The sequence below is a fragment of the Antechinus flavipes genome, chromosome 2, assembly GCF_016432865.1.
Source record: "Antechinus flavipes isolate AdamAnt ecotype Samford, QLD, Australia chromosome 2, AdamAnt_v2, whole genome shotgun sequence".
Classification (NCBI taxonomy): domain Eukaryota; kingdom Metazoa; phylum Chordata; class Mammalia; order Dasyuromorphia; family Dasyuridae; genus Antechinus; species Antechinus flavipes.
In genome coordinates this window covers 315,284,227-315,298,781 of record NC_067399.1, presented here as the reverse complement: position 1 = coordinate 315,298,781, position 14,555 = coordinate 315,284,227, and the positions used below count along the sequence as shown (strand labels likewise).

Sequence of the window (14,555 nt, the reverse complement as noted above, 5' to 3'; positions counted from 1 at the left end):
GAAGGACACACTTTTGGGCCGCTAGGGGGCACCATAGTGCACAGAGTGCTGGACCTAGAGTCAAAGAACAGGTGTGTCTTCCTGAGTTCAAATCTGGCCTCGGACACTCCCTCAGTGGGCAAGTCACTGTTGGTCTCAGTTTCCTTGTCTGTAAAATGAACTGGAGAGGAAATGGTGAACCACTGCAGTATCTCTGCCAAGGAAACCCCAAATGGGGCCACAAAGAGTCAGAAACAATCAAAATGACTGAACAACAACAAAAATTTAAAGAACTTAGTAAATGTCAAATCAGTGGCCAATTGCCAGGGTTATAGGGAACCATATCCAGAGCTAGCAGAGCCCATGGGGGTCGCGTAGTCCAGCCTTTTCATTTTATTATTATGGTTGTTGTTGTTGTTCATCTAGCTCTGACTTTGGCCTTGGTCATATGAACCTATATTCCATTCTCTGATCTTATTTCTTAGCCTCGTTTTGCCTTAGTCCTGAGTAAGAAGATACCTCCTGAGACTACATTAATCCCGCCTATCATATAATAGCTAACATTCATAGAGCACTTTAGGATTTGCAAAACCCTGTATGTGTTTCATCACCACAACAAAACATTTCATTATCATAATGTGTGATGAGAGAGTTACAGATGTAAACAACAACGTTTTCCCAAGTCGTCTTTTCTCCATTACCCTTTGTATACAGCTCACCTGCTATGAGGTGTCCAAGTGGAACTGGCCAGTCATAACTGTTACTGCTCACGGGCTGCTCTTTGTCCTTTGTTCTCAAAGAGGACATCAGGAAGGAGATGTCATACCTTGCAAATGAATTGGACTTAAGTGAAGTGTGCAAAGTCACCAGCCTCACTCTTTCTGGAGACAGCTGGATCCAGTGGCAAGATAAAGATCAGAACATCTGCAGCTCCTTTCCTTCCTCCCTCCTTCCTTCTTTCTTTATTTTCTTTTTTCCTTTATTCCTTCCTTCCTTCCTTCCTTCCTTCCTTATTTCCTTCCTTCCTTCTGGTTCATTCGTTCCTTCCTTCCTTCCTTTCTTCCTTCTTTCATTCCTTCCTTCCTTCCTTCCTTCATTCATTCATTCCTTCCTTGCTTCCTTCTTTCGTTCCCTCCCTCCTTATTTCTTCATTTCCTTTCTTTTATCCATCCTTCTCATTCTTTCCCTCCCTCTTTATCTCCCTTTCTTCTCTCCATCTATCCACATAGCATATCATACCCTTATCTACAGGTGCTCTGCCCAAAGTAATATAAACTCTAAAGGTCTTCTCCCAGATTGATTTTTTTACCTTACTTTACCCCATTTTGTCTCATTTGTTACCTAATTTTAACCACTGAACGGGTATTGCCTCAGTCAAACTGAGATCTGGAAAAGATCTCAACCTAAAAAGGCCATAGTCTCCCAATTGCATCCAGGGCTATCTTCAGTCATCCTGATCTATATCTTGCCACTGGACTCACATGGTTCCAGAGAAAAAAGTGAGGCTGATTACTTTGCACAGCCTTCCCTCACTTAAATCCAACTCACTTGTAAGTCATGGCATGACATTCCTGATGTCATGGTCCTCTTTGAGAATGAAGCCAAACAACAATCTGTAGGTAGTAGACCCAACTGGCCAGACCCAGTTGGGTAATACAGCTTTTTTCTTATTTCCATTCTTCATTCCTTTCCTCTTTTCTTTTCCTCTTGCTTCTTTTCCTCCTTCCTTCTTTTCTTCTTTCTTTCTTCTTTTCTTCTTTTCTTCCTTCCCTTCTTCCCTCTCTTCTTTCCCTTCTTTCTCTTCCTCCCTCTTTTCTCTCTTTCCACATTGGGTATCATACCCTTACCTGTGGGTTCTTTGCTCAAAGAAATATAAATCTTAATCACTGAAACCTCACAAGGTATCTTGGGGTTCATGATTAGATTTCTTAAGGACAATGTCTTAAACTAAAATCAATCTGGCTCTCATTGATTAGCCAGCAACAGGTCCCAGCGCAAGCCTCATTTGGTCACTACTTGGGCCCTGAAGGCTCAAGTGAGTGTAAATAGCAACTATTTCTGTTTTGGCCAGAAACTCTAAGGGTCTTCCCTTCCCACATAATTTTGATGAGGTAAAAGACTATTTTTGCCTTGTTTTTTTACCTAACCTTAATCACCAAATGAGCATTGCTCCAGTCAATAGTTTAAAATAACTCAGGCTTAACTTCAAAAGGGCAAGATCTCCCACTGAATCTGAAGCTATCTCCAGTTGTCCTGAACTATATCTGGCTCCAGATGGCTCCACTGGTTCCAGAGGAGAAAGTGAGGTTGTTGACTTTGTACAGCCCTCTTTTACTTAAATTCAATTCATTTGCAAGTCGGGCATCACCTTCCTGATGTCATAGTCTTCTTCAAGAACAAAAGGCAAACTACCATTACAACAACCTATTGTGACATAGGTGCTATTATTATTATTCCCATTTTACAGATGAGAAAGCTGACACTAAGAGAGCTTAAGTGACTTATCATTTTAGTGGCAAACAGAAGATTACTGGAGGTAGGAGTTAGGTAATAAAAATAATTCACCACCTGATCAGAAGTAGAAGATAAAATCAAAACACTAATTTTTCTCCTACTTTACATATTGGTAAAAATTCAAATGAAATTATTTTAAAGTAATATTAATGAATTCTTTTTTATCCCTTCTACTTTATAGTAAAGTATATACTCCTCCACTGTATATAATTCTTTCTTGGCACAAAACAGTTAAACAAAATAAATAGACATATCAGGCATACCCATAGCCAATTAATGTGTTTCTGTTGAAAGGAAGACACAGATAATTTTTCCCAAATGGTCCCTATAGCTTGCTGTCCTTGTAGACACTACTTTCTATGAGAAAACATGAGCTTCTTTGATAGATTGACCAGTTCAGTAGAAAGCTATCATTGCCTGTTGCTACCTATGAATTTAGTTTTAAGAAAAAGATAGGAGAGACTGAGGTCTTATGATAATTCAGACTTCAGTAGTGATGTCAGTTCTTCCAATATCTCTTTTTAGATTGTGCAAAATTTTAATTTCTTGATTTTTTTTGCTTCTTTCTCGTCACTGAATATTGCCCTCTTTTTGTCCCCTAGGTCACACCGAAATCTGTTCACAGTATATAAATGTTACTTCTTTCTAGTGTTCATGGTGATTATCTTGCCTTCATTGGGCCTGACCAGGTAGGAAACCACATACAGACCTCTTCATTCTCTTAATTGATTCTACAGCGAGATTGAGTCATCCATCTTCCTGCCCAACACAGAGATGCAAACAAATTGAGTCTTTATTGGAATGTACTATGTGTTACTATAGTTCCAGATACTGTTGAGAGTCATAAAGTATTGATTTTAGGGATTTTATAATCTATTTAGAAATACATAAACATTTGTTAACAGTTATGTAACTATGAGAAAGAAAGAAAAAGAAAAAGAAAAAAGGAAAGGAAAGGAAAAGAAAGGAAAGAAGAAAAATAAAGAAATCTTAATTTTTTCTTAGCATATCCTAATGTACTCAGTGCCCAGAACAAGGGAAGTGATAGTCCTTGGACAAATAATATCCTAAGTAATGAATTCAATTGTGGATACCACATTTAGCATAATATATTAACATTTAATTTAGTATTATATTTAGAGCATGGTAACTAATATGTCAAAGATATTCAACCTTCTCATTCAAAGGTTAAGGGAACTAACTTTGTTGTGCCTAAAGAAAAAAATTAGAAGGAACATTGTTTCCATCTTCAACTATAGGTAGAGTCATTATATGAAGAAGAAATTCTTTGAAATTCCAGCAGTTATCAGTAGTCCACACTGAAGAAACCTATTACTCACATCCCGACAAAAGGGAGGTTGTGGACTCAAGATTTATTTATTAAATAAAGGCCTTTCTGAAGGATCAATGGACAGATTTACTTTGTTTGATTAATTATATTTGTTACATGGGTTTTTCTTTTTTTTCTAATGGGAGAGTGGAAAGAAGAGGGCAAATAAGGATAGGAAAAAGGTGGATGAAGAGGAAGAGGAGAAAAAAAGAACAAGAAGAAGAAAAAGAAAGAGAAAGAAAGGAAGGAAGGAAGGAAGGAAGGAAGGAAGGAGGAGGAGGAGCAGAAAGAAGGAGGAGCAGCAGAAAAAGAAGAGGAAAAAGAGGAGAAGGAGGAAGAGGAAGAAAAGGAGAAGAAAATGGAAGGGAGGAAGGAAGGGAGAAAAGGAGAAAGGAATGAAAGAAGGAAAGAGAAAAGAAAAAAAATGGGAAGAAAGAAAAGGAAAGAGAAAAAAAGAAAACAATAAGCAACGCTAATGGTATTGGCTTTTTTCAGCAATGAGGTGATTTAGTCAATTCCAATTGATTTATGATGGAGAAAGTAATCTGCATCCAGAAAGAGGACAATGGGGGACTGACTATGGATCACAACATAGTATTTTCATCATTTTTTGTTGTTTTTTGCTTGCTTTTTTTTCTTTCTCATTTTTTCCTTTTTGATCTGATTTTTCTTGTGCATCATGAAAATTGTGGAAATATGTATAGAAGAATTGTACCTGTTTAACATATATTGGACTACTTGCTATCTAGGAGAAGAAGTTGGGGAGAAGGGAGGGAGAAAATTTGGAACACAAGGTTTTGCAAGGGTGGATATTGAAAACTATCTTCACATATATTTTGATAATAAAAAGATAGTATTTTTAAAAATAAATAAAGGGAAAAATGTTTCAATATGCAAAAAAGAGTATTGGAAGAAGATGAGCAGAGAGACATGGACTTTGAAAGGAATTTAGGATATTTGGGGGCATTGAAGAGATGTACCTAGTGGAATCACTACTATTTTAACATAAGGAAGAGTTGAGAACCAGAAGAAGGAAAAGCAGGAGTAATGAGATCAAGGTGGCAATTCCTAGTTTGAAATAAACATGTGAGAAATTCACACTGGGTCATTTTCTTTGGCAAATGGTAAATTTATTTTGGGGAATAGGTTACAGACAAAATGAAGGGATACAATAGACACCAGGAATGGAATGGTAAATATGAAATAGAGTGGAAGAGCATATGAAAGACATGTTCCTCAGTGGAACTCACACTTACTCAGTAGAAAGGAAATACTCCATGAGGCCTGAGTATGCCATTTAGTGGCAGGTTGGATCCATAGAGGAGTTTAACAGACTAACCAGAGTTAGCTAGAGTGAGGAGAAAGACGTCAACAGAGAGAAGACACTATGAGGAAGAGAGAGTAACCTCATAGTGGGCTTAGTCCTGAAAAGAACTTAACAAAAATCCTCATCATAAGCAGATCTTTTTATAGGGAAAATACAGCCTTGGGGTTTCTCAGGGAAGTAAAGGTGGGAACTCAGAGGAAAGGGGTATCAAGGAGCCAGACGGAAATATCTGACAGATCAGGTCCCAGAACTGCCTAAAGATAGATAATCAATATCTCAAAGGTTGTTTAAAGATGTTCCATCCTCACAAACACTCCATATAAACAGGATAGTCTGGGAATTGGTCATATCTGATAATAACCAAATGAGACTTCTTTCTGACAGAGGAAGATAGTGAATAGAAAAATGGGATATTTGACCTATTGCTCATTTTTGTATTCCCATTCTTCCTTCAAGTTTGGATCTTTTCTTTCGATGGCTCCTTGACAGCACTTTTTTGGACCACGCAGAACTGAAGTTCCAGTGAGTACTCATGGCCATTGCCTTTTTGGTATGTTTACCATGTATGTATTTGTAGATATATAGTGTTGGTATGTCATTTCGAACATGTATGTTCATCCCCCAAGGTTATATGTTTGTGCATACCTACACAAATTTATATATGTATGTATATGTTTGTATGTGTACCTATATGGGCAACAGAAAGGGAGGGTCTGTGCTTACACATATGTGCCTTTGCCTTTCCTCCAAAGGCCACATTCACAAAGAGCCACTTTTTCATCTCTATGGAGAGAAGGCTGGACTGAATTTGGGGGGACCTAGGGTCAGATGCTTCCTCAGACACTGTTACTTACTGTGATCCTAACCTAGTCATTTCATTTCTTTCTGGGATTATAATAGTGCCCTTCTCCCAGGATTGTTGTCATAGTCTCATAGTCAATAAACATTTATAAAGAATTACTAAATGCTTAGCTGGGAACACCAATAAGAAAAGGGAAGGTAATTTCTGTCTTCCAGGGATTGGTGGGGGGAGAGGGAGGAAGTTAGGGGAATGATGTTTATGGAGTAGTTGATAGGAAATGAAGTAAGCTGAAAAATTGGGAGCCCTTTGTAAAGGGAGGCTTTGGAAAGAATTTATTGTTCCACTCCAACCCTCCAATAAAAGGGGAGAAGCATCTGAGAATTCAAAAGAGGTTGTGAGTTTCAAATGAGATAACATTTATAATGTGCTTAGTATATACCTAGTGCATAGAGGGTCCTTAATGTTTTGTTTTGTTTTGTTTTGTTTTTGATAAAAATGGTTTATTTTTTTATTTTTGTTTTTTTAATTTAATTTAATTTTATTTTATAATAACTTTATATTGACAGAATCCATGCCAGGGTAATTTGAGGATCCTTAATGTTTTCTTCCTTCCTTCTTTTACTATGTGGGGAACATATTTATAAAATTTTTTTCTCCTCTTCCTGTCTTTCTGTGTTCTTCTCTTTTTAATCTCTTATCTATCTTCTCTTCCTTTCCCTATTTTGATCTTGACTTTTACTTCCCTTTCTATTTGTTTCCTCTTCTACCTCCTCTTCCCTTGCTTTTCCCTCCTCTTACCACCACAACCTCTCGCCACTCTGATTTCTGGCCCCTGCAGGTGTGTGTTCCTTCCTGACAACGGGGCCTTCTTTGTTAACTATGTCATCACCTCCAGTCTGATCGGCACGGGCAGTGACCTGCTGCGTATAGAGTCCCTTCTCTTCTACAGCATACGCCTCCTTTTCTCCAAATCTGAAGGCGAACGAGTGAACATCAGGCAGGTAAGAGACCTCTGCGTGCCGTCCTCACTCCCACCCCCAACAGCCTAAACAGCTTCTGTTTCTGCCTTTCTTGCATGGAAAACATAGCTTCCCTTCATTATCCCGAAGAAGGCGCTGTGAGAAAGCAGCCGAGGCCCTCAAAAGAAGGGATGGTGAGCGGGGTAGGTGCGGAGTGACAGTGACACTTGGGACGTGGGTCTAAAAGGCAGGGCAAAAGAGCAAGGGAAACAGCCAGAACAGAGGAAATTCAAAGGCCTTTTGTGTAATAAAAGTGCATCTTTTCTGTCTTAGAAACAAGTCAGAACTTTTGAATATGGACGTGAGTATTCCTGGATTTCTTGTGTCATCAGTGTTGTGATGGCATATAGCATCACCTGCCCCCTCATTGTTCCATTTGGTAAGTTCTCCTCCTGAGGGATTAGGGGATTCAACGGCTAACTCTGGTCTCTAGATTCCTCTGAGATGTCTCAGATTAGTCACCTAAACCAGTTCTTACAGTGCATAGTATTTCTGGGGTTTGGTAGCATCTTAAGTAGCATCATAAGGGGCAAGTGGGACTAAAGGGAAGCTTGGTACTAATCATTAGTTCTGTTTCCCCAACACTGAAGCAATTCCAGAAGTGCAGATTTACCTCTCACTTCTAGGGGACTAGACCAGATTTTTATTAGAAATAGTCCTATCCAGTCTTATCTTCCAGTCCTCAACAGTGACTTTTTTCCTCAGAAGCCGACCTGGAGAAAAAGAGAACAGGGAAAAGTGGAATAACATTTGACTTAAATTCCATTCCATTTCTTTTGAGTGGCTAATCACAAACTCTCCATGATTTTCCCAATTTCCCCTCCAACCTTTTGTCTATCTGGATATACAGCACTGATGAAAACACCAGAAATATCACTTTCTTACATTCCTCACCTGTCTCCTTTTCTCTGTCTTTCATTTCCAAACCTATTTCTCTAGTGTACAGTTTTTGTGTGTCATGGATCTCTTTGGCAGTCTAGTGAGCAAAGCCTGTGGGAGTGCTCCTCAGAATAATGTTTTAAGTACATGAAATAAAATACACAGGACTACCAATGAGTCCATTATATTGAAATACAATTAAGAAATTAGTAAGAGAAAGGGAAAAAGAATAAAGGAAAGAAGAAATGGCAGGAAGGAAGTCAGGAAGAAAAGGGGAGAGGGAGGGAGGAAGAAAAGGGAGGAAGAAGGAAAGAAAGGGAGGAAAGGGAGGGAGGAGGAAAGAAAGGGAGGAAGGAAGGAAGGAAAAATAGGGAGAGGAAGAAGCAAAAAGGAGTTTGGATCCTAGTTTAATAACCTCTGCTCTAATGTATCCCTCCTCTCTGTCACTCCCTCACATCCTTTCCTTTCCTTTTTTTTTGCCTTTTCTTACTTTTTCTCTTCAGTAGGTAAGAAGAGATGTACTCCCCTGGTCTGTTAATCTAGCCACTTTTCCCATTTTCTTAGCTGTTTTTGCCTCTAGGAGCTTGAGAGGGATTAGTACTATTGTTCCTTTTTCTATCTGCCATCATTTCCCCTCTACCTCCCATATCAAGATTGATCTCTAGAAAGGTCAAGAGGTGGGAAGGAAATAAGGTTAGATAATTGGTCAGTAATGACTACAGAGGAAGGCAAGAAGGGGATTATCAACCCTAAGGCAAAATTCTTATGGTATAAACTATAGAAAATAGAGGTTTACTTAGGTCCAGGTGAACCACAAGCCTTTCCTATATTTCTTGTTCCCCATATCCAAAAGTTTTTTATTCCAAAAAAAATTTTTTATTCCAAAAAAAATTATTTTATTCCAAATTCACCAGTGACTCAAATATTCATCACTATTACCTCCAAATTGGAGTGGGGCAGGAGATAGTCTCTGTTCCATTGAAATGCCTTAAAGGATAGTGGCGGGGCTTAAATTACTAACTTTACCAAGCTGACCAAGAACTTCCCACTGACATCAAGGCTTCTAGGGGTAATCTTGTTCCCTAGCTCAAATTTAAAGGGTCAAAAATTAATGTTATCCTCAAGATGAAAATTGAAAGATACATTTTAACATATCCTGTGCAGAAATTTATTTTGTTTGGTGATATATTTATTATGAGAGTTTTGTTTTTCCTTTTCAGTGGGTGGAAGAAGAGGGTGGGAAATGAGAGGGAGAGAAAATAAATGCTTATTAATTGAAAAAGGACATAAATTTAAAATTACATTTGAAATGAAAGTTGTCCCTAAAAAACACCATCAGGCCAATGTTTTGCCTGTCTTCTGAGGGAAGTATGAGGCATCCATCTCTAAGTGGATCTTAATTTTGATTTCTTCAGTTGGGGTGTTTGGGAAAGTGTTCAGAAAGGGAAGGGGAAGGGAAGTAGGCTTTTACTGTCTGAACTGCCTCTTAATGGTCTCTCTTCTATTCTTCTTCTTCTTCCCTTCTCCTCTTCCAGGGCTGCTTTATATTTCTTTGAAGCATATTACTGATAAGTACAACTTGTATTATTCCTACGCCCCTACCAAACTTAGAGAAGACTTCCACATGGTGGGAGTTTACCAGGTGATCCTGGCGCCCATCCTTTCTATATTCTGGCTGCTCTTCTTCTCCATTGTCCGTCTAGGTAGGGCCAGAAAAGAGGTTTGTGTGTCCTGTTCCCATTTCTCTCACCATTTCCATCCTCAGTCCCTAAAGTGTTCTGACTTTGTGAATAGTTGGTACCCAAAGTAAACTAACTCTATGGTCACAGAAAATACTAGTAGGGAGTGGAAGGCTGGGTAGGTTGTACTTGAATCACTACAAATTTCAAATACTTTTATTGAGTGAAGCATAGGGATGTATTCTAGACTGTAGATTACCAAAAATTACCCAAGACTATTGTCCTTGGAAGAGAACAGGGGAAACATGAAATGACATTAACAGAGACAGTATTTCTAGATTGGATCACAGTAAAGAAAGGTTGAGTCAAATCAGGATTTAAAAGAGAGAAAGAAATTTTTTATTGTAAAAAATGATTCTCTGGGGGAATGGAGGAGAAATTTAGATGCTAGAAAACCCAGAGATAGCAATGAAATGTAGTTTAGTTCAAGGAATGACTACATAAATAAATAGATAGACAAGTGAAAAGGTGAATGAAAAGCTGAGTAAACAAACAAAAAATACATCGATTAAAAAAAAGGACACATTTTGGTAGTTCAGATTAACGCGATTCCTGCATTCGTCTAGTTCCACTTGAGAAGAGGGAGAAAATATATTTATTGAGCAGAACCAGGAGATCATTATACACTTCGACAACGATATTGTATGAGGACATATTTTGATGGAAGTAGATTTCTTTGACAAAGAGACCTAACTAAGTTTCAACTGATAAATGACGGACATAAGCAGCTACACCCAAAGAACGAACACTGGGAAACGAATGTGAACTATCTGCATTTTAGTTTTTCTTCCCGGGTTATTTATACCTTCTGAATCCAGTTCTCCCTATGCAACAAGAGAACTGTTCGGTTCTGCAAACATATATTGTATCTAGGATATACTGCAACATATCCAACATATAAAGGACTGCTTGCCATCTAGGGGAGAGGGTGGAGGGAGGGAGGGGGGGGAAAAAAATCGGAAAAGAAACGAGTGCAAGGGATAATGTTGTCAATATAAAGTAATCATTAAATAAAAAATAAAAATTAAAAAAAAAAAAAGTTAGTTTTAAGCAGATACATAGAAAAATATATATATATATTTATGCCTTTGAGTGCAGACAAATCTTGAAATATACCATCCAAGATTGAAATTGTGTATTTTGGTCAGGTCAGATGTCTGCTTTTGTCCCTAGAGATTTAAAGGGAGAAGACTGGGCACCTTGGGGTTGGGAAGATAAGGAGAAGATTTCCTTCCAATGTTTTCAGGCATTTAACCAGCCAAACAATCAATATTTAATCAGCACCTATTACATGCCCAGTACTGTGCTAATCATGAAGGCTCTAAGTCAAGTGCTTAGGGTTCCTCTAGAGATATTTGGAGAGTATGGATAAGCTTCTACTGGGTAGATTGTTTTCTCAGATGGCACCTGAATTATGATCTTGGAAGCAGGTTGAAGGGGTTGGAATGCTAAGGGGAAGGATAATTATCTGTGAGCTTAAGCTCCATGATAGTTCTCTCTCCCATTGTAGGAGGCCTTCATCCCGTCACTGTTTTTACCCTTATGATCCTCTTTGCTTCCATCGTGACTTCCTTCATTAGTCTTTGCTTTAGGAAGGTTTGGAGGAAACGGCCTGAGACTGAGGTGAGCCTAGTGGTCCCTTCTTTCCTCCCAGGATTCTGCCTCTCATTTACCCCTTCCTGACCTTCCTCTTTTCTGAAGAATTGTTCCAATTTTGGACTGAAGATTAGAAGAATACTAAGAAGAGGACTTTGATCTCCTATTCTATTCCCCTTCTCACTTGTAACACTATTTGTATACTAACTCTAAACCAAAAGGATAACCACTCCTGTTCATTTGGATTTGATAGTCCCTTTAGTTTACTTAAGTTTTGGGCAGGGATTCATAACTTCATTCTCCAGAGGACAAACAATATTGATCTGTGATTTTAGCAATCCTAAAACCAGAAGGGAAGAGAAGGTTAGTACTTTGTAAACTATTTCTCTTCCCTCCCCACCAGGCTACCAAAGATTAAAATAGGTTACCAATTATGTTTTCCCCTAAGTTCCCCTCCAAGATGGTCTTTTAGAATGGAAAAAAGCCCGTAACAAAGGCCGTCCGCCCTGTCCCATCCCAGATTCTGCCATCCCTTTCAGGAACAGTTTGCCAACCATGGTTTCTTCTCTGGGTTAGAGAAATAAATCAAGAAGAAAAACTTGAGGGCTAAGAGGGGGCCACTGAATTGGAGGCCAAACAGCCCAACCAGTTCTGAGCAACGAGGTCCTCATATTCTCATCCCATTGTCTTCCTTTCTCTGTAACAGGCAGAACAATCAGATACAACCTCCAGCGATTTCAATCTCCGAAGAAGCATGTCTTCCTCTCTCTTCATACAAAATGTGAGTCATGTCCCTGCCCACTGGGATGTGAAAGAGGCCAGGGAGGACAGGGGGATGATGAGTTCTTGAAGAACTGGTAGGACCGAGGTCTTAGGATAGGCAGCAAGCAATCACTGCCAAGGCCCAGTGAGGTGGGAGAGGGATCCCATGTACTTCCCTCCTCTGACAGACAAGGAAATGACTCAAGGGAAAGGCTCTTATGTGTCAGTCATGGTTAAATGGGAGGAAAAATATCCCAAGGCAGCTGATTAGAGGTTAGAGGCTTGAGAGACTGGAATGGGGGAAGAGATATAGACAGAAGTTCCCTTACCCCTCAGAAAAAGCGCCTAGAATCAAGATTACAGTCAGCTGTCGGCAATTGAGATCAGGTGTTGGAGAGCCAGAGAACAGAGCAGAAGGGAGAGAATCAAAGTCTGAACAGAAGGGTAAGATGTGTCTATCATTCTGACAGTAGTAAATTGATCTCAATATTCACAGACCTCGAGAGAGAACGACTTCTGTAACTGAGGGGAGAGAAGAAATTGGTGAAATAATAATAATAATAGTCACAATAATAATAGCAAGCACACATAGCATTTTTGATATTCCAGATACTGTACTAAATATAACAATTACCTCATTTGATCTGGAAGATTATCCCCATTTTAAACTGAGGCTAAATGATTTGCTCAGAATGTCTGAGACTAGATTCCAAAGTGGGCTCTGAGCTGCTAGGCTCAGAGAGAGGAATCCTGGATATTGATAAAGGGTTAGTCACATGTGTGGGGAGCCAAAGGGAGAGGGAGGCTAAAATTAACCATTAATTGAGGATAGGGACTGGGCCTATGATTTCATTGGCATAAAGATGTGCCAGATGTGGACACTTCTCTGAAACTTACCATCTTAAAAAGTTGCCTGAACCACTGAGAAAGGACATGCCCAGTATCACAAAATCAATACGTGTTAGAGGCAGGATATGAATCCAGGTCTTTCAGAACCTGAGACTATTTCTCTACCCACTACCTCCCAACCTGCCTTCATAATTACCAATTATGAATCTTACGTCCATGAAGTTCAAAAGGTATTCTTCCTAATGACTCTAAAGAAATGAATAACCCTCATAATTTTGAGTGAAGAAACTACCTCCACTTCTACTCCAAATGCTTTCTGATATAGGATAATCATTATTATAAAGTCTGAACCACAAACTGCTCTTGAATGAAGACGTCACATGTGAAAACTGTTTTAGTTTGGATCAATCCATGACAAACTCACCAGTGCTGTCCCACATGGCTGAATAGTCACATTTGGCTACAAATAACTTCATCCATAATTTAAATATATATATATATATATATGTATATACATATTTATATTTATGTACATATTATATGTATATGTATATAAATGTTTTGTTTGTTATATATTATGTATATATTAATATGCATAGTATATATGTATATATTATATATACACATATATAAGTTCATAGCTACAAGTCCATATATAATTTCAAATATATATTGTATACATATATGTGTGTATATACATCTATACATATATAAGTTCATGATCAGAGCTACCTCTTAAACAAAATAAAAACAAAATAAAACATTTATAGGCATCAGGTTTTTAAAAGGAGACAATAATGATAACATGATAACAAGCATTTCTATAGTTCTGTAAAGGATTGCAAGTTGTGTCACTCACAACACTCTTTAGGAAGTAATAAAGTATTAGACCCATTTAACAAATGAGAAAACTGAGGTTTGGAAAGCAGGGGTGCAGGCTGGCAGATCTAGGACTTAAACTCAAGTCCAGACTATTCTAATGCCCTTTCATAATGCATTTTTATTATTGTTGAAAAATATGTGGAGATTGTTTCTTCCCCTGAGACTTCCTCTAATCATTTGTTTTACTGAATAAAACTGACTGCCAGTGACTGAAATAGTGGATATAGAAAGTCAGCCTTCAAGACAATAAGATCTGGGTTCGAGTCACTCACCTTTGACACATGCTGGCTGTGTGACCCTGGACAAGTCACTTAAGCACTTAGTTCCCGAATGCAACTTTCTAAGACTATAAATTACAAAGAAAGTGCTGACCTGAATTAATAGGCTGCATCCTGATCCAAGAATTCCTTGTGCCAGTGAAATTTTACATCCATTCTCTCTAATTGTAAAGTGATTGTTGTCATTTTCACTTTGCACACATGTGCAGCACAGGCTCCATGGGAATACAGTTATCCCGTCCACATTCCGACTTTCCCCATCAAGATTTCAGCATATTACAAGTCAGTGTGAAGAAATTAAGTAGAAAGTTGGGGGAAGTTTTGCAAAAGCCACAGATGATGTGTGAAAGCCAGCAGATGAACAGAAAAAGTTCAGAACCTCCAAAATGTAAAACATACATATAGTGTTATATCAAAGAAAATGAAAAAATCAGACTTCTCTGGCACAAAGACAGGGTCAAACATTTTAATGCAGATTTTCCAGATCAGGGGGTGCTATGCCCCTCACCCTGCCACATGGAGACAGAACTTTACTGTTCAGTTTGCAGTGTAGACTGATTATCTGGCTCCATTTTTAAAATTCCTCCCTTCTTTTAAGG

At 38.5% G+C, this 14,555-nt stretch overlaps 1 protein-coding gene across 3 annotated transcripts in view; it reads left to right on the top strand.

Annotated features, from left to right (window-relative positions):
• Window positions 1-14,555, top strand: part of TMEM63C (transmembrane protein 63C) — a 128,543-nt gene that overhangs the window by 104,740 nt on the left and 9,248 nt on the right. For 2 of the 3 annotated variants that reach the window (XM_051977521.1, XM_051977523.1), the window contains exons 18-24: window positions 3,096-3,182; window positions 5,607-5,672; window positions 6,791-6,953; window positions 7,245-7,350; window positions 9,386-9,553; window positions 11,100-11,212; window positions 11,892-11,966. In XM_051977521.1, the coding sequence (XP_051833481.1) occupies window positions 3,096-3,182; window positions 5,607-5,672; window positions 6,791-6,953; window positions 7,245-7,350; window positions 9,386-9,553; window positions 11,100-11,212; window positions 11,892-11,966 (778 nt within the window). Of the gene's footprint in view, window positions 1-3,095; window positions 3,183-5,606; window positions 5,673-6,790; window positions 6,954-7,244; window positions 7,351-9,385; window positions 9,554-11,099; window positions 11,213-11,891; window positions 11,967-12,283; window positions 12,392-14,555 lie in introns of all 3 variants that reach the window. The other variant, XR_007950620.1, reaches the window with a different exon arrangement.